This window comes from Aphis gossypii, unplaced genomic scaffold (assembly GCF_020184175.1).
Source record: "Aphis gossypii isolate Hap1 unplaced genomic scaffold, ASM2018417v2 Contig00361_ERROPOS139634+, whole genome shotgun sequence".
In the NCBI taxonomy this organism is placed as follows: Eukaryota; Metazoa; Arthropoda; class Insecta; order Hemiptera; family Aphididae; genus Aphis; species Aphis gossypii.
Window position 1 is genome coordinate 23900 of NW_026083078.1, and position 27463 is coordinate 51362.

Below are 27463 nucleotides of genomic sequence, written 5' to 3' on the forward strand. Positions count from 1 at the left end.
AAATTTAACTATATACAGATACCACAGACATTAACATTTTGTGAAAATTTCAAGTATTTTCAGTGATTAGTTTTTGAATTACAACCATAAAAAAAATCGATTTGGTCGAAAACTGGTTTTGTGTAAAAATTGCCGTTTTTCCGTCATTATTTTTTTTGATTTTCTTGATTTTTTTGAAAACTGTTGGAAAATGTTAACTTTTTACCTCTATAATGCACCAAGAATATTCACTTTTACATCGGAAACCACCCTCTTAGTTTGAAATTGGGGCATTATTTCGACTAGTTATGCTAAAAAAACACACATCATTGTAAAATCAATACATTCATCACTTCGTTCAGAATCTAATGTTAGGTTTAATGTAATACAAAGTTCCTCATAAGTTATTCTTATAGTGATTAAAAAATTATAAGAATACATAGGCACAATTTTTTTTTATTAGCATTTGAAGTTCAAATATTGACAAAAATTCGTCAAAACCATGAATATTTGCAAATTATTTTGGAGTTGAAAATTCGTTAAATTGTTTGTTATTATATGTAAGATTAAAAAATTAAACACTAAGTTTTCCTTCAAATAGCTATAGAGAAAACTTGAAGCGTCAAAAGAGGAAAAATGTTATTAGCGTTTGAGTTTTAAATTTTAACGAAATCGTGTAACGCTAACGATATTTTTTCCTCAAACGAGTCAAACGAATTTAAATATTTATTATAATTCAAAAAGTATAAGTCGTAGGTACTTGAAAATTTCACCAGTTATTTAGATTGGTAATTGAAAATTTTAAAAATTGTACAATGTATGTACCGCAGATGACAGATTATAATACATACATATATAATAATCCTACAGTAAAATAATAAAATGTATATATACCCATATTATACGAGATGAATATTGTGGTTACGAAATGTTTTCATAGGTATTAGAGAATATCTATGAATGTTTTACAACAGGTGGAATTTGAGGGGATATTTTCCTTTTTGCATTACTAGCGCTGTTTTAGTGGATACTTATGAAACTAGATGACATTATTATTAGTTCCAAAAGTATCCCCCCGCACTCCGCCTGTTGTATTACATTTCGACCCCCCACACCCTCCAACCATACCATGACCAGTCCTGCATAATAGCTAAGATAATGTTATCAGCTTAGTTCATAAGGCCGTGGTCTGAACCATAGAGTAATATAGAGAGGCCGTATCGTATCTCGGCAATACAACTATTGTGAAGACAAATGTTAGGTCATTTGTGTGTCACTTTACAACCGTATTTCTACTAGATGGCGTTATTCGCGCCTACATTTGATTGATAATACAAATTAATAGTGATAAAATTTAAATTGTAAACAATAAACGTTACAAAGGTTGATTGAATTTTGAATACATTTTGTACTTTTGTATTTTTTTTCTGGTAAGTTTTAACTTAAAAAAGTGTATATTCATCATGCCGAGTTGCGTTGTTTGTGGAAGAACACGTAATAATAAATCCAAAGAAAATAATATTACGTTTCACAGGTAAGAAAATATAACAGTTTTATATTGTACATTTGTTTATTTTGTATATTTTGTAATATATTGTTACAATGTTATGTAATCAGAAAAATATTAACTTTTTATATTAAACTATTTTTCTACTTATTTATTTTTTGATTGTTTTTTTGTACCAGGTTATATCATGATGAAATAATCCAAAATAAATGGAATGAATTTTTTATTGAAAATAATGTAAACATTAATGAATTCAGTAAAAATAGTTTAATTTGTTCAGCTCATTTTGATTCAAAATGTTTTCTTCGATATAAAAAACCAAGACAATTAATTTGAAATGCAGTTCCAACTATTATTATATCTCGTGTTTTTAGTGTAGGTTATAATTATGACATGTTATTTTTTTAGCTATTTTTACAAAATGATTTTTATCATAGGCGAAAAATTTATATCCAGAAATGTATAGACCTTCAACTTCGTCTACTATATTACCTACCGTTGCTTCTAAACCAGAAATCAAAGTATTAAATAACTATGTATGAAATTTATAACAATAAATTATTTTAATTTAAATTTTTTTCTAGGTAGTAACGAATAATGTTAATTGTGATGGAGTGTCTACATTGGATGAAATTGTTTCTATGCCTGACTCAAATATTAGTAATGTTACTGTAGATAATATTTCTGAGCCAGTATCTGTATTAAGTGAATCTTCCCTGTTGGAATCCTCGACAACATTTGAAATTCAAAGGCCTTGTTATCAGGTGATATAAAATAGTATATTTCAGACTAATAAATTGCATTCATTTTTTTTTTCTAGAAAAATTATTCCTCGTTTTATATGGCTGCAAGTCAACCAGAAAATACAGATACACCCAAACGTCAATTTTTAAAACGTGGAATTCATAATCTGACTAGTGAAATAAAAATAAAAAACAAAAAGTTAAAGTTATTAAAACAAACCATTAGTCGCTAAAAGAAAAAAATTGTATCATTAAAATCCATCATATCCAAACTACAAAAGGAAAATTTGATTAATGATGAAACCAGTAATGTTTTACTTGATTCTTTTGGTAAGCACACACATTTAATTAGCAATTGGGCAAAAAAAAATTTAGGGCAGAAAGTACCAAAAAAATATTCTCCAGAAATCAGACAGTTTGCTTTATCTCTTCACTTTTTTTCTTGCAAAGCTTATAATTGTGTGAGAAAGCAATTTAATGCAGTTTTACCTCACCCAAGAACGCTTAGCAAATGGTATTCTTCTGTTAATGCCAATCCTGGCTTCACAGAAGAGTCATTAAAAATGCTATCGCTTAAAGCTCAAAATTCAATTAATCCCATAATATGTGCGCTTATGCTGGACGAAATGGCCATTCGACAACATATTGATTATAACGGCACTAATTACTATGGGCACATTGATCTTGGAAATGGCATAAATAATGATAGCTTGGCTGCTGCAAAGGAATGTTTGGTAATTATGATAGTATCGGTAAATGAAAATTGGAAACTTCCAATTGGCTACTTCCTTGTGAATAGCTTAAATAGTTCACAAAAAGCTGAATTAGTTAAGCATGCTTTAAATCTATTATTAAATATTAAAAACCTAAATGTTGTAAGCTTAACTTTTGATGGTTGCTCCACCAATGTTACCATGTCTCAGCTTCTTGGTTGTAATTTTAATGCAGATAGTTTAAGTACTAGCTTTTTATTTAATTCAACAAATCACATTGGCCATGAAATTGTTGTTTTATTAGACCCGGCGCACATGGTATAACTAGTTAGAAATGCATTAGGTGAGAAAAAGAAGTTTTTAGACCATAATAACAAAATAATAGATTTTAATTTTATCCAAAAGTTGTTTATATTACAAGAAAAAGAATGCTGTCACTTAGGGAACAAATTGAGAAAACAGCATATATTTTATTATAACCAAAAAATGAAGGTTAAACTTGCAACACAATTGTTAAGTCAGTCAGTAGCCGATGCATTAAAATTTTGTAAAAATAACCTTGAGTTAAAAGAATTTTCTGATTGTGATGGAACTATACAGTTTATTGAAATATTTAATAAAGCTTTTGATATTTTAAACTCTAGATCAATTAATTGTATTGGTAGTAAGAAAGCCCTGTGTAGAGAAAATTTTGAGGACATTTCAAATTTTGTTGATGAATTTAAAATATATATTAAAGGATTGAGAGTTAAAGAAAATATTAATGATGTTAATTATGTACCCATCTTAAAGTCAAAGAGAAAAACTGGATTCATTGGATTTATAATATGTTTAAACTCAATGTTGAAATTATACTACACTTTAATAGATTCTTCTAAAATTGATTATTTAAAAATGCATAAATTAAGTCAAGACCATTTGGAGCTATTTTTTGGATGTATAAGAGCTCAAGGTGGATATAATAATAATCCTACATCCAAACAATTTTTGTCAGCTTATCGTAAATTGGTCATTAAAGTAAATGATATTGAAAGTTTTAACACAGGAAACTGCATACCTTTAGAACACATAGATATATTACACTACTCAAGTTCTGATCCAATTAAAACAATCAATAATAATGTTTCTAATATTTCTATGAATTTGGTTATTCAAGAAGAAAACCAGGTTGATGTTCAGTCTTTTATAAATGACCATGATTATTTAGCTAACACTAATACATATAACTTTAGTCATTTTTCAAATGAAATAATTATATATATTGCTGGTTTTGTTGTTTTTAAATTAGCTTCAGTTCTTAACTGTGAAACATGCCTAAAATCATTGTATGCAGAGGATAAAAATGAATTTTTAAATTCTTTAATTACATTAAAAAACAAAGGAGGAAATCGTAATGGTCTTAGTTATCCAAGTCAAAGCGTTATTTTAGTTTGTTTCCAAACTGAAAAATTATTAAAATCTTACTGTTATCAAACTAAAACCATAAATAAATTACTAATCCAAACCCAAGTTTTAAAACACTTTTTAAATAACTCTGTAATATTTGGTTCTTCGAAAACTCATAGTCAGGAAAGTAACACCCCATTATCTGATCATCCAACTCTTTTAATTAAATCGATTGCCTCTACATACATAAATTTGAAAGTCAAACATACATTAAAATCCTGTAATGAAACACATTCAATGCGCATGTGGTATAATAAATTAACTCTTTTTAAAGGACAATGAATTCAACTTTTATTTTTATTATTTATAATGCTTATGCTTTCTGCACGTTTTCAAATTAAATTTGATAATAATTCAGTATAATGTTTATGTTAATATATATATATATTTTTTTTTTTTTAAAGATTAACAAAATTATATTGGTGGAAAAGCTGCTACAAAAAAAAATGGTAATTTTTTATGAATATTATTATACATTGACTATAATATTTATTTTATATATTTTCTATTATTATTAATTATGTATTTTTCATGATAATGACTTCAAAATAAAGCTAATTTCAAATAATAGTATTTTTTATTCTGTTTTATTATACCAACTGGCTACTACTACTCTACAATATTTTTTGCTAACATCATCCCCGTCACAACATATATCCTATTATAATAATTATTATTTATGGTACCTACAAATTATTATGCAAAATCGCATTTATTATAATAATATAGTACTTAGGTTTATGTTATTTTGTAAAAGATAAAACTAAACAATAGTTTTGTTCATTGTCATCTGGTAACACTGCAAGTAGACCTCTTTCGCCTCAATACGAAAATCGAACGGCTCCTCTATATTACTCTATGGTCTGAACACACTGATATAGACACTGAGATAGATAAGATATACTGGAGTGCGGACTCGGCCGTAAAAACGAGTCGTCGTGTTTGACGTTACCCCCACCACCGAAGGGCAAAACATTTCATTTTTACATAGGAAAATACGATGAATTTGTAAATAACGATTTATTTTCGTTCTTAATCGCTGAGATATTTACTCAAATGCCTATATAATCTCAAGCCTTTTCGTTAGTTTGTAATTTGTTACAATTTTGTATATCTAGTATATTCAATATGGTTGTCTCGTATTCAGCTTTTGGATGTAATAGGCACATTAAAGGTGGAAGTATTCAGTTCCACAAGTAAATATTAACATTTTATACAGTTTTATTTGTGGCCAGGGGCCCGGAGGTTTCTTGAAGCCCCGATGGTTTTATAATTTTATATAATTAAATATTTAATCAATAAAAAATAATTTTCGATAAGTAGTTTATACAATCATGATAAAATTCAACAATAACCTGTAGGCTATATCTATACATAAAAAAATTTAAATTAACTTAACTGTATAATAATGATAATTAACTATAAAAGCTAAGTTAAAACAATACAAAATTTAACTGAATAAGTTATATTATATTAATAAGTTTGATTGAACAAAAATAACTAACAAGTTAAGTTATTATAGGTACCTACCTAAATATTAATATTTTATAATAATATATAGATTTCCACTTAATAATCCTTAATATTAACTTGTTGATCCGACAGAAGTTGTCATGTAATTTTATGTTAGATTAAATTGTTTATTAATGTTTATTTATTATTTAACAAGAGCAACTATTTATAAACAAAAATGTCCATTGTAAATCTCAAAATCCCTGCTTGATCACTTTCCATATCGTTATATCTTATATTATAATCATGGTAATACAATAAGGTAATGAATAATTACTACTACATTTAATTTGTTAAAGAATTAAGAAAATAAATTAAGAATTATGAACGAAAATAATCATAACTACACGTATATCGTATGTAAAAATGAAATGTTTTGCCCTTCGATGGTGGGGGAAGCGGGATTCGAGACGGCTCGTTTTTGTATCATTGCAGGAATGGCGAGTCCGCGCTCCAGTATATCTTATCTATCTTAGTGGATATAGATAAGTATATTCTTATCTATCTCAGTGTCTGAACCATAGAGTAAGATAGAGGTGGCATTTCCTATCTCGACAATGTGATTGCTTGAAGCTTAATCGTCGGTCATTTACCCCGGGCTGTGTCACTTAACGCATATTTATCCACTAGATCGCCTAAAATGCCTAGTTGTTTTGTATGCGGGAGAACCAGAAACATTAAAAGCAAAGAATTACATATAACATTTCACAGGTAATATTATAGAAATGATTTGAACACAGATTAATTTAAGTCTACTAATACATAATTATTTTGATTTCTTCAAGATTTCCAACTGATAGCGACACTAGGAAAACATGGAATAATTTTCTTCTCCTAAATGCTTTGTCTCCTAATGATGTCACTAAAAACAGTTTGATTTGTTCTACACATTTTCAACAGCATGACTTAAAAGTGTATAGCAAAACAACTGTGTTGAGTGAAACAGCTGTTCCGTCAATTATAATAAGTCGTGTAAAAAGTGTAAGTTGTCGGTTGATCTTATGCAATTTAATCTATGAATAAAATTTACCAATAATATAATTTATTTCAATAATACAGGCTAAAAAATTATTTCCTGAACAATCAACTCAAATTACATACTCCATGCCTAACTGCAATGTTTACAACCAAGGAACAGTAAAAGTATTCATGTTTTAATAAATAATTAATTAATTAATAATAATAAATATTTTTTTAGGACTCACCTGCTGTATCAATGAAAGGAGTGTCATTTTTAGATGTAAATTCAGAAGTTGTATTAGATTTAAATACCTCAACAGAAAACCAAAAAGTACATTTTATTTAACTCTAATGATGTAATGATTTCTTAAAATTGTAGTTTTGATCTTTGTGTCAATTATATTTTACAGATCAAACAATGTTTTCCTGAAGTATGTACACCAAATACATCAACCAAAAAAATCAAGTTTTCTTTCTTGAGTGCAGCTATACCAGTTCTTGGTGATTCTCCTGGTAGATTATTTTTAAAAAGAGGTATTGCTCATTTTTCAAACGAAACAGCAATTAAATCCAAAAGATGAAAAATTTTACAACAAAAAGTGAGAAGAAAACAGAAAAAAATTGATTCATTAACTAATATAGTCAACCAATTGAAGAAAGACAATTTGTTGAATGAAGATGCTAGTGAAGTGCTTTTAGAATGTTTTGGTAAGCATCAACATTTAATATCTAATTGGAGAAAAAAAAATTTAGGTCTGAGTGTACAGAAAAAGTACAGTCCGCTTGTTCGCAAATTTGCTTTGACATTACATTTTTATTACAATAAAACATATTACATAAAACATCGTATACGTCAAATGGCTTTTAAAAAATAAAATTTTTAAATAATGACTTTTTGGAAAAATGAAAAACTGATCCTAGTGTAGAATCTCTCGGAAAACAAATCGATCTCTATGCAAAATGTTCGTTCGACCATCGGTTTACCGGGAAAATTGACAATTTCGTAATTAGGAAAATCGCGTTTTCCAGCTGTTTCCCGGGAAAACCGTCATAGATAGGACAAAAATCATAAGAGGTAAAATTGATCCCCGTAGGGTACTTTGTAAGTTTTAAGTTTAGATTTTACGAAAACGTGTTGTTTAAGTGCCATATAAACAAAAAGTTCAAAATAATTATTACTTAAAACATTACACAGACGTATACCATAAGGAAACGTATGGTTATACGAAAAATAACTTTATGTGTTATTCAACTTTTGGCTTCTCAGATTACGGGTGAAATAATGGTCGTAGGTACTTCGACCATAGACCCTTTTTGAATTTTCGTACGCTAAAATACCAGAATCTCGAGTTTCATAATGATAGATCGAAAATTCAAAATCCAAAAAACACGTTACTACGTAATTTTCTAAGTACAAAAAACATACGAAAAATCATAACTCCCGAACCACAAGTCGCATAACGTCGATCTCGGAACCCATCGATTCGGCGCAAAGTCCTCTATAATATTCAATTACTAAAACGGTTTGTTGAGCCCAAATCTTAGTGCCCATTCAAAAAAAACCGAAAAAAATGTAAATTTTGAACTTTTGAAGCCCAAAATTACAGGGAAAAACGGATTCTACGGTCTCGACACAAGACGCCAAATTTGATCACCGACCTTCAAACTATCCAGTTCCCGAGTTTCAGAAACATTGTACAAAAATTAAACATTTTCAAAAATACACCTAGGGGGGGTGTTCAAAGACCCTCGACTTCGGGAATGCGTCTTAGAAGAGCCTAAACCAAAACGTTTGGTAAAGCAATGGTCCCCCTAAGTTGGAACCTGTCCGAAAAATACTAGATTGTCTAGATTACCTACCTAGGTATTTGTGTATTTATATTATATTAAAATACAGTATTTGTAATTAAGGTGATTTGTTTTGAATGAAGGAAAACGATTTTTGTTATCCGACAACTTAGATTTACTTTTAAACTTTCAAACGATAAGTAAGTAAGAATGTTCGCTGTGGATGAAGGACTTAGTATTTTAACAGAAGCAAGCTGCAAATGGTATTGTGACTAAAATTTGAACTTCTGTACTTGACTATTTTATAGTTTTATGCAGTTATATGTTTATTTTTTTATGCATACATAATAACTTAATTTATGACAAGTCTCAAAACCTTTAACGCTGAACAATAGGTATAGTAATTACAAAATAACAAGGGTAAATATTATGTTTTCTATTCAGAATTATTGTGGTCGTCCATTTGCGGACGATATTAATCACACATAAGAGAACGAGAAATTGTGAACCCAAAACTTTATCGGTAGAGAAATTTATGAGGATTCCATTTAAGTAGTCGGTGTAACAAATCTTCCAGTAGTTAAATAGATAACTTTCAAAAAGCATAAAAAAACCAAAAAACAATACAAAATTTGCTTTATCAATTATTATAGATTATAGATTAGTATAACCATGGTTGTATATAGTTTTAGAAGGTTACCATTTCAAATCTTAACCAATATTTGAGGTTATTAATTTATTTTTTATTGTTTTTAATTTCATGATAAAGAAAAAATGATTATTATCAATTTTGATATTTTTGATTTAATTTTTAAGTATTTAAAGTATTTTACATTTTTTGTTTCGTTTAATTGAATAATAATTTCACTACAGTGTACAGTATACAAATTTCAAATCTAAACAGTTCTCCTTAGATGTGGTTTTTGTAAGTCGTTCATAGTTATTAGTCATCATTTGTGTATTCTATAGATTTTATTTTATATAACATTGTTATTATTTCTAGGTGCAATGTATAGACAAAGAATTAAAATCATCGCAAAAAACAAGTTAAAATCATGCTATCTACAACAATTACATTACTCAATTCATGTAAGTTTGGTATAGTGTTACAATTTCTTTAATAGGTGTATTATTTATTTTAAGTTTTTTTTTCATTTCACATCTAAAGCAACTTAAAAGAAATATGGAAAAGATAATTATTTATCTTACAAAGTTACAATCGGGTATGGATTGATTACTTGAGAATTTGTAATTATTGACTGTTCAGTTTTATAGTAATGTTAAATGTTGATAGAATTAATAATTCATAATATTAAATAGTTTATATATTTATAATATAATTATTGATTTTACTTTTCTCTATAACACATATAGCCGTTTGCACCAGTTACACTTAAAATTTAAGTCTACTTTAAGATCAACTTAAAATTTAAGTTTGTTGCACAGTCTTCAAATACTATCTTAAATTATTTTAAGGGAGGTTTAAATTAAACCAATGATGAACTGTGGCTTAATTAATTTAAGCATGACTTAGCTAAGGACTTGTAATCGTTTTTATCATAAATTATAATTTATCAGATTTTCTGTTACAGTTTACTATTGTTTTTTATGGTGTTTTATTATATTAGTGTCAGTTCTTATAGTAGGTAATATACTTTATACTTATAATATACTTTATAATATCAGAACTAAATAAAATGGAACTGGATATCCCCGAAGAGTATTTAGATATTTTTGAGGTTTTAGATGACGACGCAATAGAGTTAGAATTTATTTTTTTTGGTATTCCAAAACAGATATATCAGAGATCAGATTTTTTTTCTTCACTAGACGATATTGCATTTAAACGTCGTTTTCGTTTAAGTAAAGAGTCAGTTTTATTTGTCTTAACATTGAAACAGATTTGGAGTATTTAAATGACTTGTAAGTACCTAATAACCTACTTACAACAGATTAGTTAATTCAAATAGATACCTAATACTAAATGTATAAATATTAATGTTTCATAAACTGAAGGAACCAATCAGTTTCTCCAATTAATCAACTTCTGACTTTTTTGAGATTTTGTGCTACTGCTAAGCATTATATGAGTGTTGGAGATTTTATGGGATGCCACTTGTCTACTATATGTAGAATAATACACAGAGTTGCAAGGGCCATATCTTTAAAGTAAGGATTTTTGATGAAATTATAATTTGTTGTTTGATAGAACATGTAAGCCAAATAGATATAGAGTATAGACTATTATATATAATAGACTATAGTATACGGTCTACCGGTAACATCACAAAGTATAGTACACGGTCTACCAAAAATACATGCAATAAAATACATTAAAGCTAAATTTTTATTAACTTCTCTTTTAGGTGCAAAAAATTTATAAGTATGCCTAAAAATGATACAGAATTGAAAGAAGCAGCTAACGATTTTTTTAAAATAGCAAAGTTTCCACGAATCATTGGAACTATTGACTGCACTCATATTAGAATACAATCATTAGGTATTGATAATGTAATTTTATTAATATAAACTAAATTTATATTGACAAGTTATTTTTATATTTAGGAGGGGATGATGCAGAGATTTATAGAAATAGAAAAGGGTACTTTTCTATTAATGTGCAGGCAATATGCAGAGCTAATTTGAAAGTATCAAATATTGTAGCACGTTGGCCAGGATCCACCCATGATTCTACTATTTTTAATAATTCTAGGGTTCATTCTGAATTTGAATCAGGTGTATTTAAAAACTATCTTATACTAGGTAAAGTAATATTATCATTTTAAGTACACATTTAATAATTTAATGTGCATCACGAGTTACTGAGTGCTAAATTTAAATTATATTTTTTACTAGTGTCTGTATTTATTTATAATAACACAAATGCATATAGGTGATAGTGGATATCCAGTATTAAAATATCTTATGACACCTCTATTAAATCCTAATTCTCAAAGTGAACAATTATACAATGAATCGCATATTCGTACCAGAAATACTGTTGAAAGGTGTTTTGGCGTTATTAAACGACGATTTCCTATTTTAGCTTATGGTATCAGAATGAAAAAAATTGACACAATAATGGCAATTATAACTTCAACTTTCATTCTACACAATATCGCCATTCAATTTAATGTAGAAATACCTGATATTGATGGAAATGATCCTTTGTCATTATTAATTAACAATGGTAAATATATTATATTTGTGTTGCATATTAAAACCTAACAATGTTATTTTTAATATGCTTCAGGTGACCTTAACATAAATGCAATAAATAACCAACAACAACAAGATGATGTAGGTGGAATAAATCAAAGAGCCAACATAATCAACCATTATTTTAGTCGATTGTAATATTAAGAATATGATACAACATTTTTATATTAAACAATTCAATTTTATAATAGTTTTAAAAACAGATTTTACAATTAAAAATAAAAAAATAATAAACTAATTTAACTTATAATAATTTACCTTTATCACATTTTATAATTAAATACTAGGCAAAAAAAAAAAAATTGTAACTTGAATTGAAAATAAAAATAATTTAATTATGAACACTTTAGGAACTTTACATTTTACCATATATTGCAAATTTTATTATAATAATTACAAATTATAATGTACTTTAGTAACTATGTAATACAGTCTCATGATATATTATCAATTAATAAAAAATAAAAATAAACTTTGAAAATTAATGATTAATAAGTAAACAGAATAAACAAGATGCATTATATTAATTTGTATTATAAACTAATTAACAAATTTTTTAGTATTTATATAAGTTTACATGGTACTATGAAACAAATTATAAAGATTAATATTAATAAACAAAAAAAAATTATGAGATAAAGTAAGAAATATATAAATACTCACCGATCAAATATTTTACATGAACAATTCTTTTCTCTTTTTTTCCAACTCCAGCTTTAAAATCTCCAATCTTATGTGATGTTCCCTTTTTTCTCTTTCTTCCTTAGCCCTCATGTTTTCTAAAAAGACTTCAGCTACTTCCTTTTTTATATTTGCAACTTCCTCAAATTTCTTTGCTAAATTACCAGTAGGTGTTACAGATGGTCTTCGACGATTGCTCCATTTTTCTTTTTCACTTGAATCTACTAGTTTTAAGTTTTTTTTTGATTTTAAATTACTTGCGGTCATTGATTTTGATCCCCAATCTACTTCTACTGTTTCAATTTTTTCTGCTTCCTCAGTATTAGTAGGGTTGTTAGTGTTGATAACTTCTGGACTCTAACAAAAATAAAATAGAAGGATATATCAACCATCATACAATTTTAACATAGGTACTATTAGTTGAAATCAACTAATTAACTTACAATTACATCATCAAATTCAAAATGTTCAATTAGTTCAACATCTATATCATTACAGGATTCTTTTATACTATCATCATTAGGGTGGTCCTTAGTTATAGAAGAAGAATTTTTTTTTAAATATTCTTTAGCCAGGTACTCGCCATTTTGTTTATTATAATGAGTAAGTAATTTGGGTTAAATTTTGTCACGATGACTCACCCCATTCACGTGCCTCACGAGGGTTGAAAATTTGCCTTAGAGGGTAGTTTTGTAGTTATGTGAATTTAACTCAAAAACTATAGTACCTAGGGCAAAAATGTATAGAGAGTTAATTATGTATTTTAATATTGCGCATAAAATATATATTTACAAATTTTTTTGTAAATCTGTAATTTTCCAAGAAAAATAGTAAAATACGAAATATTTTATTTATTTTGCAAAATAGATTTTTTACATTTATTTAGGTGTATTTAATAAAATATTAAACATACAATAAAATGTCTTGTATAAAAATCGAATATAATTTAATTTCCTAAAAAAATGTTATTTGTAATAGTAAATTATGTAAATTAGGCTAATATTAAAGAAGTTATAATAACATTTTATTTTAATTATCACATTTTATTATACAACATATTTTCTACATCCAAATGTATTTTAATTATTTGTTATAGGTTTGTTTTAAAACTTTACGACTGAATCCCGGGTACTGCTTCCTATAATCTTGAACAATCTAAAATTATAAATAATGAATTTTAATAAATTCCTAATTATTCCACGATCAAAAAATACTAAAAAAATACCTGTAACACATATTGTTTCTGTTCCTCTTGTTTCGTAAATTTGTCGTTAAACTCCTCCATCAATTTCACACCTCTTTCTGCACTGTCATTGACAACTTTTAATGTAGTTATAACATCCTTTGCTTCTTTATATTCGGTGGTTATGTTCCATAAACTTGGATCCTTATGTAAAAAGTCCTTAGAAATACGAAATCTTTGAAAAAACTGTATCGATTTATTTGATATTAATTCCAATGGAAGATCTTTATTTAAAAAATGTTGAACGTCATCAAATTGTAAAACAATTTTTTTTTGAGAGTCTTTTTCTTGATCGTCAGTATTGATACCTTCTTCATTTATTTCCAATATCCGTTTTGCCATTTTAGATTTAGTATTATTATCAATTCGATCATCAAATAAAGAAAATACTGCACATTCATCATTTAAGTACCACAAATGGTTAATAAATTTTTTTATTGCTACTTCTCCTATTTTTTTATTATATTTTGTATAATCGACTAATTTTTAAAAAAATTATATCATTAAGTGGAGCTGTAATTGGATCGGGAGCACATATCCACGCCTCTAAATAACATTTTACAATGAAACAACATATTCTTTTAAACCTCTTTTTTCAATTATTGAGAGCTTAAACTGCTGATAAAATAACAACATTTTAAAACAATATATTCCTTTTGCCATCCATCGGGCTAAGTGGTAAGCACCAGGTGGTCGAAAATGTATTCCTCGTGGAGGTGTTTTCCCCAAAAATATCATAATAAGTTCTATAAATTCTTTATAGTCATCTCTTGGATAATTATCTTCGATTCTTTTTGTACAAAATAATAAAACATCATCTACTACATATTTTAATTCTTCAAATACATCTGGATGTGATGTCCATGTATGAAAATTACGTAAATCTAAATTCACCCAGTTATTTTTAAATCGTTTAAACAATGGAATATCAGGTCCAGACATAACAGATAGTTTTGATGTAACAAAAACAGCTTGTAAAATTATTTCAAAAATATGGTGACGACAAGCAAGAAATAGAATATTTCGATTTAACTTTTGTTCGAGAAGAACGCATGCACCATTTAGACGGCCACTATTTGATGCAGTAGTATCAAATACAAAAGCTTCTACTTTATCTAATAGACACCAATCGTCTAAAGTATTATATACAGCCGAACATATTTCATTCCCTCTCCCAGATGATAATTGTGGAACTCCTAATAACTGTTCAACATTAGGAGCTGTAATAATCACAGGGAGACGATCTATTGTGTCCCTTCCTGTTAAGCCGGGTAGTAATTTTGAATCCCAATGCACAACGCAATATTGTAGATTTACATTTAAAAAATTAGATTTTATAGCTTCAGATAATTGTTCACGACGCTTTTCTCGAGCTCTTTTAATTGAAGATCTATTAATTATGTACTCACTAGTATTGACATTAAAAGATTCAGCTGCAGCTGTAAGTAAATGAACGGCATCTCGGTCACTTATTTTACATTTGTCTAATGCAGCCGATAAACGGTGGTTTATAATTTCCTTTCTTGCTCGCTTGATTTTTGACGGGCCAACACTTTCAATATTTATAATTTCCTCTTCATCAGTGAAGTTTTCATCTGATATATAGTCCATAGACACAACTGTAATATAAAAAGTTCTTAGAAACATTGTTTTTGAAAGTATTGCTTTAAAATTATTATTATACATTAATTTTAAAACTATAATTATATAAACTACCTGGTGATTTCGACGCAATTTCGTGTTTTTCTTTCTGTCTAACTTTTTGTTCTTCTAAATAGCATTTTCGAAATTCAAGACTGGTTAATTTTGAATCTATACCCATCATGCATCCATGACGTCCTTTTTCACGTTGTTTTATTAAAAATAATTTATCTTCGTGAATTTTTATAGTATTTAATGCATTACTATGCGCAATGTCAAATAAGTCATTTAAATTGTCTTCAAACGTATTCATAATTTTTTTTTGTGTATCAGTAATTCTATTTTTATTTTTATCTAATTTTCTCCATTCATCATAGAGTTTTTTAATTTTTGTAACGCAATTTGATCGATCTTGAATAGGTATACGCGCTTTTATCCAAAAAATTTGACATTCGTCAAACACAAGACTAGCGCTATCGTGTAATGTTAGTTTGACTATACGCATATTGTAAAAGAGAACACTCAAAATATCTCTTTTTGATGGAAGCTTACTACCAGTTATTTGGTTTTTCATAACACCGACCAAGAATATTAATTGTCTTGGCATTATTAAATATGTAAATTAAAACTTATACTTTATGTAAAACAATATTAAACAATATTTTACAATGAACACTACCACAATTACTATACGTTTAACCTCACCGCTGAACACTCGTTGAATAACAGAAAATGAAACATTTTGGCTAATTTAATTTAGGAACCTAATAGGTATTTAACGACACCGATATTGATAATGATAAAGTAAAGTGGTCATAAATAATTTTCAATACATGGTTATCGCCAAACAAATATTGTTATTACTGAAAAATGATGATAAATCCACTATACCTTTTATGTTTTTGCTAAAGATAATAATTTCAAAAATTATTATTATTATATCATATAATCCAAATATTATTACAATGGTCACTCCACTGCAAAATTTAACAATCACCTTTTATTTTGTTTTTAGGAAATTAAATTGTATTCGATTTTTATAAAATATATTTTTCTATGTTTAATATTTTATCAAATACACCTGAATAAATGTAAAAAATCTATTTTGCAAAATAAATAAAATATTTCGTATTTCACTATTTTTCTTGGAAAATTACAGACTTACAAAAAATTTTGTAAATATATATTTTATGCGCAATATTAAAATACATAATTAATCTTCTATACATTTTTGCGCTAAGTACTATAGTTATTGAGTTAAATTCACATAACTACAATACTACCCTCTATGGAAAATTTTCAACCCTTTTGAGGCACGTGAAGGGGGTAAGTCATCATGACCAAATTTAGTCCTAATCAATCACTCATTATAATGAACAAAATTGCGGGTACCTGGCTTGAAATTTTGAAAGTTTAAAAATAAGGACCACCCTAATCATCATCATACTGATTCAGAAGTCCTTTCACTGTTTTATTATTCATCACCAGAATCGTAGCTTCGTCAATAGGGGATATTGAGCATGCATCATTTTTACCACCTCCTGTTTTGTATGTTTCTTGACGATTTGCCGCATAAACTTTTCGTGTAGTTTTTTTCTAATTATCATAGCATTTCTTTAAAGAATCTTTGTCCCTATAAACATCTGAACTGGCATTAAATTCGTTTCCAATTGTTATCCAAGTATCTTCTTTTTCTTTCCAGGACACAGCATCAGTTTTTTTTGATTCAATAATATGTTTATACTTTGTGCAGATGCTAATCAAACGCATTTTTTCACCAGGAGAGTAATTTGCACTTCTGAAACGTTTTTTTGAAGGGCCTGATCTGTAAATGGTTATATATTAATAATTACAAAATGTATTTCTGATGTCAGTAATTTTGTATGAATGTTACCAATTGTACTTACTCGGTTAATACAGACAGGTTTTGTTTTGTGGTTACTTTACTAAGATTATTTATTTCCGAATGGTGCAATGCAACTTAAGTATCTTCTAAATTTAAAGACAGCTTAGCTTAAGTGTAACTTAGTAAAGTAACAGTTAAATGATAAATTGGTGCAAATGACCAATAGACAATTATAAATAGTATAAGTATACTCTATAAGCACACCACTATAATACAAGGATGTTTGCTAATAAAATTTGAATAATATTGATTATAGTAACTATTTTACATTGATACAATTTTCAGAATAATTTTATTAATATTATTTTTTATTATTTTTTTCAGCTTTAGTCAGCAAGATACAATAATTGACATAGGCATTTGTCCAGGACAATAAGGAGATTATTCTGTTTTGAAAAAAGCTTTTTACTAACAAATGTTAAGTTGTAAACTTACACATCTCTATTATTCAACAATGTATTCTTCAGTTCATAATTTTTTTATATCATGGTTATATTTTTTATTTTTTAATGTATATTTTATTTTATTTTTTTGTTTGTGTTTAATGGCAAACATAAGCCATAAATAATATATATATTTTTATTTCATCATTATAATTTTTAAAAGATTTATAAAATCACAATTTTATTATTTATACATTTTTTATGTGTGTATCTTATGTAACTATTTACCTTAAACCTAAAATACATAATATAGGTTTAAGCAAGTAAATACAATTTTTAAGTTTTATATATGGTTTATATGCTAATGTATATGACATGATCGTGTATTTCTATAACAGTGCCTTGATGTTATTGGTTTACAAAGGAGCACACATGCACTTATAATCTTTTGTCAATACATAAATTAGCAATAACCAAAATTATGTGTGCTGTGGTACACGGATTTACCAGTGGCATTACAGATATAATTTTTTTTTTTGAATATTCAAGTTTAAATTGTTTTAAAGTGTGGAAAGATAACTTCAATATTTAAGGTTATGGATAAAATGTGTGTTACCAAATGAGTTTCATTGAACACTATTTTTTGATATTTTTGATAATTCATGTGTGAGGTCAAAATTAGCAAAGTTCCGAAGTATAGTATCATACAATTTTATAATTTATGACAATGCTTTACACTAGATGGTGCTGGATCAAATTGTTGCTTAAAATTAGTTGAAATTTAAATTTATTTGTGAAAGATTCTATACCTTTGGGAAATATTTAATGCAATTTGCAAAATTCTTTCATATAGAAATTATTCATTATATTATCATTCAATATATAAATCATAAGTCATAATCATTTACAGAATCGTGACATAAACATTGATACAGCTGCAGATGTGCAAGAGAGCCAAATTAAGATAAAAGTTAGGAAATTCTGTTGTAACGATATCATTGGTAAGTATCATTAATTACTTGACCAATTAATTTGTTTTGTTACATTCAATTTTTGTAATGGCCCACGCTGCATTATGCCAGTAGAGCCTCAAATCTATCAAAAGTCTACTAAAAATACTCAGCTCGTAATTGAAATTTTCCATATAACTTACTTTACTAACTACTTACTATCAATGACGGTTTTCTTAGTAAACCGTTGGCCGAACGTATTTTGCATAGAGGTCGATTTGTTCTCTGAGGGATTCTACACCAGGATCAGTTTTTCATTTTTCCAAAAAGGTCAGATAGCCTGATTATATTAATTAAGTCTGTTAGCTGTTACGTTCATTAATATTTTTGAAATAGAACCAAGACACAGATTACAAATTTTAAAAAAACTTTTGTTGTTTATTTATAATTTTTTATAAATATCTTAAGTTCAAATATGACAATATTTATCAAAACCTTAAAAATGTACAAATTGATTATAGTAAAAAATATATATAAATAGTTTAATTTTTATATCTTAAGATTGAAAAATTGAAACAAGAATTCTCATCAATACATTGATTATTTTAGTCAGCTATCCATATGGGCCACAGCATGTTTTGTAAGCTTTTCATTGATGTGTTTAAAAGTTTAATGATTCGTATTTATAAATCATACCTTATACCATATTATGTGTCAGTTCACCTGTAAATTGTTAGGGGTTATAAAGCCCTTCAGAAGCAAAAAGTATGTGATTCACATTCATACTGTTATCTAAAAATACTTAAAATATACTACTAATATAATAATATAATACTTAAAACACAGTTTTTTTCATGGCCATTCACTTTTAATATTAATAAAAATAACATTATTTTTTAATTTCCAAATCATATTTTAAAAACAATGTAATAGGTATGATACCTTCTTAATTATACAATTTTTCTCTTAATAACTATTATATTTTTGAAAAAATGTTTAACGTTTTACTAAATAAAATAATTCAATAGAAATATAGTTCTTGAATAGTTAGATGAAGTTAACAGCAACCAACAGCTTTTTTGTTTTGTACTAATATACATTGTTTCATCCTCATTGTAACATAATATTTTAAGAATAAGTTTTTCGTCTTAGGCGCCTTTATTGTTAAATAAACCAGCAGTAGTCTGTAAACTTGCAAGAAGGATGTAGGTTGATCATTTTGACCAATAGGTTGGCATAGTGTACCGTAAAATTGCTACAATTGAAGTATAAACATTAATAATATGAATTTATATTAACTATTCAAAAGTTATTTACCTCCAAAGAATTTTGGTTCATCTTGTTTTGTTGACATATTTAAAACCACACGTTTGCAATAAATAAATTGTTGAATCCATAGGCGACACAAAGCCCATATAACATTGATTTCCCAATCATTGAGCCAAAAAATGGTTTTCTCTAAAACATAATTAACAAGATACCTATAGTGAGATATAACAATGTGATGTTAGGAGGCAACAAGTAAAATTATTGTTTATTAATATAGTTGAACAAACTTATCTTTATTACTGCTTCAGATGCCCTCGCTGGATATATGCGGTATTTGCGATTTATAACATCAGATGGTGAAATAAAAATATTTGAGAATTTTTCAGTTTCTTCACTGTTTGAACTCTTCAACGCATTGTAACGTGCCACGTACAATCAGTTGAATTGATGTCGAATCGGAAAGGTTGTTTTGAAATAATGAAAACTCTCGAAATTATTCCAAGTCCAATTAATTGAACTTGTGAAAAATATTCTATGTCCAAATGACAAAATTATTGATCTGGGTGACGTGAAGGTGCTCGCTCTAACTCTGGTGGATCACGTCTGAAATGTGCCTATTCTGGGCCCCCTTATATATCATCCAGGGACTCCCGCGGTACCTTCAGGTCCCTGATGGTCAGTGCCACCTGCATCCGCTTCTTCCCAAGCCTTGCGTCATCCGCGCGACAGTGTGAGTCAATAAGATATCTATATTATTCTATCGGGTGGTAATTGTATATCTATAATATTCTACCGGGTAACAAGCATACGTGCGATGATCTGTCTTCGACCCTGAACGATGCCGCCATATAATATAACTTGTTACAATGCAAATATTGTCGATGTGGCCAGCGTTCTCACGCCGCTCCGCCGCAGTTGATGATTGTTAATATATTAAGAAAATCTGTATTTGATCACCTACGCACACAACCTTTTAGTATCTTATTTGTTTTACCCTTATCGTATTTATAAAAGTGTTTGTTGCACCCCCGGTGTTTAGGTTATTGTTGGCTGTGGAATGTGGAATGTAGTAATTTATATATTGTAACTATCAGAGCACGTTACAGAAAAATCTATTAAAAGTAATACATTTATTTTAAATAACATTATGTGTAGTAAGTATATCTTAAGGTTATTATATAAAATATTATTTATTTCTTAACTTCTTCAACAGTTTCATGGGGAAAATGGTAAGCGCTGCGTATCCCAGTAATAAAATGTTAACACGCACCATATCAAACACCAACCGACCTGTATGTTTTATGTGTAATAGTGTTATAGTTCAACTAGCAGTGGTTAGGTTCGCCGCGCAAATACTAGTGAGCTATGTGGTGTAATGATGTGTAAGGTGTGTATATGAGTATATGTGTTTGTGTGTATAGATCGGTCAATGAGAAATAGGCTGTTTAGTTGATCCAGACCCAACAATAACACACCTCCTACAGTGATAAGTACAATTAATGACATAGCTTATTTATTTTTCGTAAGTGGACAAGTAGAAAATTTACAACATACTCAGGGATAAGCTCCAATTTATTGTTGAACATAGCCATCATTTCGGTGACCAGTCCTCCTCAAAAACATCAATAGATCACCGTCTCTGTTTAGTTACTGTACAGATTCTGCAATAATCCTTGTTGAATTTTCTCTTTCAGATCTGGAAGTGCCATCTCTGATCTAAAAAAAATAAATACATACAGTTGACATTATTCAACCGCAATCAAAACAGCAATTATGTTTATTCAAATATTGATAATAATTAAACAATTACCATGAGATTATTGATGCTTTGTTGAAATTCTACAAAGAATTGAATTTCCACAATAGTCAGTCTTTCTGTTTAAAATACAAATAAACATAAATATTATTATTAAAAATATAATATCTTTGACAATAATGATAATTTAAAAATTGCCATGCTAGAGATACTTTTAAAAGCGACACTTATTTATCAACAAGCATGGTACCATGCACCATTAACAAAGCACAAATATTCACAACACAACTACTATTTACATATTAACCTAATCTCTATAATGGTGTTAAATACATTTTACACCAGGTTAAGCTTATGAAAGCAATAATAAAAAGATAAGCAAATAGAAAAAAAATATTTATTAAATTAAATACAAATATTGATGACACTTACTAATTTTGTTTTTAAGAATTGATGTTACACTGTCGATTATTTTAAACATGTACCTAACAATAACACAAACATAAAACACATAATACATACATATAACACAAACATTTATGGGATAATGCAACATAGAGAACATAGTATGGTCAGTACAACTAAGACAACTCACGAAGAAAGTCCCAAATATTAGGGTGGCGTCCAATTTGAGTGAGCAACGTTGCATGGAAGGATTCTAAGTAATTGTTGGTCCGGTGATCTTGACCAAAAACACTTAAAAATCGTGGACCAATTTTCAAAAACCAATAATGGTAAATGTAGTCCATCAGGAAACGATTCATAACCTCATTAATTTCGGGAAATTGTAAGGTATAATGAACAATCGTATTTAATCCATCTTCCATACAAAAATTAGAGCACCCCGTATGACCCCTTTCAGCCGGTAGATGAGGCAATGCTAGTACCTGAAATATAAAATATAATTGAAATACAATAATATTAACTTGTAAAAGAGAAAATCAAATTTACCATTCTAAAAATACGAGCTGCTACATCATGCCTCTTCACCAAGTTCAAGACACCATTCACTTTTCGGTGACAATATCTAACAACCGACTATAACATCAAAAATAAATATCATTAAATTTATCTGACAGGTATGATCAACAAAATGCGTTTGTTTATATTACTTGGGTATAATGGAACCAACAGCATAGTAAGTTACTGTTAGGGAAGATTTGCTGGACAGCATTCATAAGAGCACGCTCATAATCAGTAAAAAACGGATTCCACGCGTATCACAGCGAATAACGCACAATACGTTTCCTCTGTCTCACTCCCCAAAAGGACAAAGACCATTGGAAACGCCTAAATTGTAAAAAAAAATATATATTTAGAGCATAGTTATAAGTAATCACAAATAATATAACTATAAACAATTGCTTACTACACTTTTGTAGAGAATCTGAAATGTCAGGAAAGATCGCAATTCCATTGGCACTTGAGGTAGCGTCTTATACGTACCACCTATTCCGACAATCTCTACTGTAGCCAACTGTTCACGATACTTTTCAATTGCCGAAGTATTCGCAAAAATAATTCCAACAGTTACTCCATTTACAATCAATTCTTGATTGAAAAAGGCAGTTGAAGGAATTTGGAACGTTGAGGCATAATTTGCATTCGGGGGTCTCTCAACATTTCTGCAAGATCGTGCATGTCCTGAGGTAATTGTGGGCGTCTCGATAGTCTCATCCTTTTTGTTCTGGCTTGTGTCTGGAGGAATGTATAGCGAATGGCAGCCTGGGGATGCCTACCAAAAGTTAAAAAAAATTATCATATAATTAGCATAATTTATGTATTTGTATTTCAACACAATAATTAAGTTAATTAACTTACCTAATTATTTCGCTATTATAGAGACCTCGAATTGATGGGGTTGTGATTGTCCGATCAATAGCTCTTTCACCTAGAGCGTTCCTCAGAAATGGCACATTTAAATCAATTTCATTCGGCTCATGATTGTGTGGAACTACAATCAAAATTTGGTTGTCCATCTCGTTTCTACTGATAGATGCTGAACCATGACATATAGGACGATTGGGATTTTTTTGACTCTCACAAACCAAAGTTATTCTATTGATGAGTAACTTTTTTTTATAATATTTATACCCAAAATTATCAACATAAAATTTTGAGTTGAGCCGAATGCCAGGGATTGTCCTATATGTTCTTGCTTGTTGTTGTTCTTCTTCTTCTCCTTCTCCTTGCGGCTGATTTTCTTCTTGTTCTTCTGCCTATGGCTGATCTTCTTGTTCTTCTGCCTGTGGTTGATCTTCTCCTTCTTCTGCCTGTGGTTGATCTTCTCCTTCTGCCTGAGGTTGATCTTCTTGTTGTTGCTGTTGTTGATCTTCTTGTTCTTCTGCTTGTCGTTGATCTCCTTGTTCTTCTGCTTGTCGTTGATCTCCTTCTTATTCTTCTTGAATCTGAATGGCAGCAGGACGTTGGGCGTAGTTGTGGTCTTGTAGGAAGAGGTTGAGATTTGGAACACCGACTTCTTCGTGATTGGCTGGAATGACATAGTCATGATCTCTCAATGCCATTTTACTACGCTAAACAAAACTTAAAAAAATATTAAACAAACAAAAGAAATATATGTATAAATATAAAGTCGGTTGGTTTTAAGAAAAACTTTTTGTATATACTTATAGGCAAGTCACAGAGATTGGTCTTGAGAAAAACCGTTTATTTCTTTTACTTACAGCAAAATCGCAGAAGTTAGTCTTAAAAAAAACTGTTTTTTTTTCTCGTAGGTAAGTGGCAGGTAAATGGCAGATATATCAGGCTATAAAATAAATTAAAAAATTTGTATTAGTATCACAGTCATTCACAGATATGATAAAATATCTAATTAACATAATTATTTGTTTTGTTACATTTACATAATATTAATAACTCTTAAAATAATTCATTAATAATTATTCACTTTACATAAACTGAAGCTATTTCAGTTAGAACACTTAGGTACATAATTTATGTAATAAAAATAGAGATTAATTGTTAATCTTATTTTCAGTGTCTTCCACAGTTAATAATTCATGAATTATTAATAAGAAAAAGTTTTAAGTTATTTGATATGCTTTATAAATATTTGACTTGACAACATTGCACATTCTTCCAGCCATAACTGCCATGCAATTTTCAGACATATTCAATTTTCCTAAACAGAATAACTGTATAGTTATTAAAATTGTTAGCACCCAGTAGATTTTGTTATTATTCTTTAACTATGTTATTGTAAGGGCCGAGGCACTGTGTGCCTTGGATTGGTCACACTGCGCCTCGTGCCCACAGAACGGCACGGACCGCGCGGGCGGCCCGTCCTACAGTCAGTCTCGCTTTGTAAAAGGTCCGGCGACGCCGTCATCGCCGCCGCGTACCTCCGTACAACCGTTTGTGTAGACTTAAATAAATTGAATCAAGTCCGATTATATTGTTATACTATATTATTAAATCCTGACTAGTCTCCACCTGAAATTACTGTTCTATCAAAATATTCATAAAAATATGTGTAACTGTTTAATAAAAAAGACAAAGTTATGGTTAAGTTAAGTATTGCAATTTTCAAGATGTCATCAAAATAGCTATCATCAACCAATGACCATCACAACAAGATCCATGGTGTTTACTGCATTCAATATATTTGGAAGATTTTTGTAAGCAGCATTGAGTATTTTCAAATCTGTAATTATAGAAAATTAGAATATTTTAAACATTGTAACAATCAATCTGCAGAATTCTGTTCAAGTAATGATGATCAAAAGCACTGGTATTTAATTTAGATAGTGGCAACAGAAAAACTAAGTGATCAGTGATAGTTTTAAAATAATACATCATGATCTTTATTAATCAATATAAAATAACAATAATAATATTAATTTATTTATTTCCCAACTATAGTTTAACAATTTATAAGATAAACAAAATTAAATTGCAGTTGTTAGACACTTCTAAGCCATTGGCTGTGTTCATAAAAATATTAAAAGTCTAAACAATATAATAACAACAATAATTAATATATATAATAATGTTGGTCAGTACGTGTTCTACCTCCGTCCAGAGCACACGTGTGTTACGCATTTATTAGCTATCGATAGCAGTATTTATTTAATATACATCAACATTCTCCGGGCAGGTATGTAACTCCTTATCTTATCGGTCCTCACTAGTTAGTTAATTAAGCCGCTGCCGGCACGCCGCAACGCAAACAACCGATAATATGGCTTCGGCTACTTTATCATCTATGGACACCCACAAACAAACACAATCTACATCTCAATTAAAAACCAACAACCTACCAAAATCATTCGCAGAAACCACAGCCAACATTATCTTTCCAAAAAAAGAACAAGCCATTGTTCTAAACACAATTAACGACATAGCCCAAATCGAATATATTAAAGCACTCGGGAAAATCACTTCTACCAAAAACATTTCTTTTGCATCTCGCATATCTAACAACCGCTTTTGTGTGTATTTCACGGACAAACACATCGTCGATGAACTAGTTAAAAATTATTCATTTATATCAATAAACGAACACCAAATATCTTTTCGCCGGTTGGTCAACCCAGCAAAAAGATTTATCATCTCTAATGCACATCCGATAATTCCTCACGAAATAATAAACGAACAACTATTATTAGAAGGTATCAAAACCATATCCCAGATAACATTTCTCAAAGCAGGTTTTCACGACTAGCTGGCACATATTAGTAGCTTTCGTCGTCAGGTATATATACACCCCGATGACACTGCTAATGTACCCGGTTCAATTGTCATTAAATACGACAACACAGATTTTAGAATCTTTTTAACAGATGACACACTGACATGTTATGTATGTCACCAAACCGGACACACATCCTCGTTCTGTAAAAAAAAACAAAACAATAACCACGATAGCTCTAGTTGTACACCAAACCCGATACGTGGGGGGATAGTGTATTACCTAATATCTTAAGCGGTACTCAAATGGTAATCCCAACCGGCGAGAAAGTAAATGACACCCAGGTCAACAGTTCCAACCCCAACAGCACTCAAGAGACAAATCTAATTTGTGAGATAGTTAATGACACCCAGGACTCCAATACCGACCTTACAAAACCAATCAATCCTAACAATGTAACATGTATTCCAAATGAACCTATCAAAAGACCTCCTCCATCGCCAACTAACTCTTCAGCACCATCAGCCACGCCACTACATATCGATCAACAAATTAATGAGAATTCTGATCTGCCGAAAACCTTAAGAGATAAACTATTAGATTCCAACAAACCTAAAAGCAAATCACTCGACCCCTCAAAAAAAATTAAAAAATGCAGCTCACTTGAAAATCTTCACACTAAACTCAATGAAGGGCTCAAACCCGTCGAAGACCTTTTTTCAGATAATATAGAAATCTCTATATCATATTCACAATACATATACATAATTGAGAATTTCACTAATAAATCCATAAATATACATTCTCTGTGCGAGGAAGTTAATGTTGATATCCACACACTCCAAAAAATAACTGAACAAGTTAAACCAATGATAACTGATAGATACACAAAAACAAAGCTCTCCAAACTGCTAAACCTTTTATTCCAAACTCTCCCACTATTATAGTCAACCACAAAGCAGCTCCTCTTCATTATACTCACTCAAAACATTATAATGAACAATCATGATATAAATATAATCCAATGGAACCTTAATGGGTTCTTTAAAAAACGCAATGAACTAGAACTTATTATCAGAGAATTTACTCCTAACATTTTTTGCTTACAAGAAACAA

The 27463-nt window shown here is 29.1% G+C and overlaps 2 protein-coding genes and 2 pseudogenes across 2 annotated transcripts; 1 reads left to right on the forward strand and 3 right to left on the reverse strand.

The window, feature by feature from the left end:
* The first annotated feature begins 5516 nt into the window (after positions 1-5516).
* Positions 5517-12025, forward strand: LOC114132399 (putative nuclease HARBI1; annotated as a pseudogene).
* Positions 12026-13271: 1246 nt separating this feature from the next.
* On the reverse strand, positions 13272-14235 carry LOC126553881 (uncharacterized). The gene is made up of 2 exons (XM_050208994.1): positions 13774-14235; positions 13272-13703 (listed from the first exon to the last, which is right to left on the reverse strand). Exons 1-2 carry the CDS (start codon positions 14131-14133, stop codon positions 13632-13634), a joined length of 432 nt encoding a protein of 143 aa, XP_050064951.1. The 5' UTR covers positions 14134-14235; the 3' UTR covers positions 13272-13631.
* A 59-nt stretch (positions 14236-14294) lies between these two features.
* On the reverse strand, positions 14295-16217 carry LOC126553878 (uncharacterized). The gene is made up of 3 exons (XM_050208992.1): positions 15508-16217; positions 14426-15410; positions 14295-14337 (listed from the first exon to the last, which is right to left on the reverse strand). Exons 1-3 carry the CDS (start codon positions 16037-16039, stop codon positions 14295-14297), a joined length of 1560 nt encoding a protein of 519 aa, XP_050064949.1. The 5' UTR covers positions 16040-16217.
* A 5277-nt stretch (positions 16218-21494) lies between these two features.
* LOC126553879 (uncharacterized) lies at positions 21495-23675 on the reverse strand (annotated as a pseudogene).
* Positions 23676-27463: the final 3788 nt, after the last annotated feature.

Bases quoted from the DNA above. Each gene is read 5' to 3' on its own strand.
- LOC126553881 (XM_050208994.1), bottom strand. From the start codon at position 14,133: ATGGCAAAACGGATATTGGAAATAAATGAAGAAGGTATCAATACTGAC. The intron at 13,704-13,773 runs GTATTTTTTTAG...TTATAATTTTAG, and splicing joins AGAAACAATATGTGTTACAG to ATTGTTCAAGATTATAGGAA.
- LOC126553878 (XM_050208992.1), bottom strand. From the start codon at position 16,039: ATGCCAAGACAATTAATATTCTTGGTCGGTGTTATGAAAAACCAAATA. The intron at 15,411-15,507 runs GTAGTTTATATA...TTTATATTACAG, and splicing joins AATTGCGTCGAAATCACCAG to TTGTGTCTATGGACTATATA. The intron at 14,338-14,425 runs GTTGTTATTTTA...AATGTTATTTAG, and splicing joins GGAATATATTGTTTTAAAAT to AGGCGTGGATATGTGCTCCC.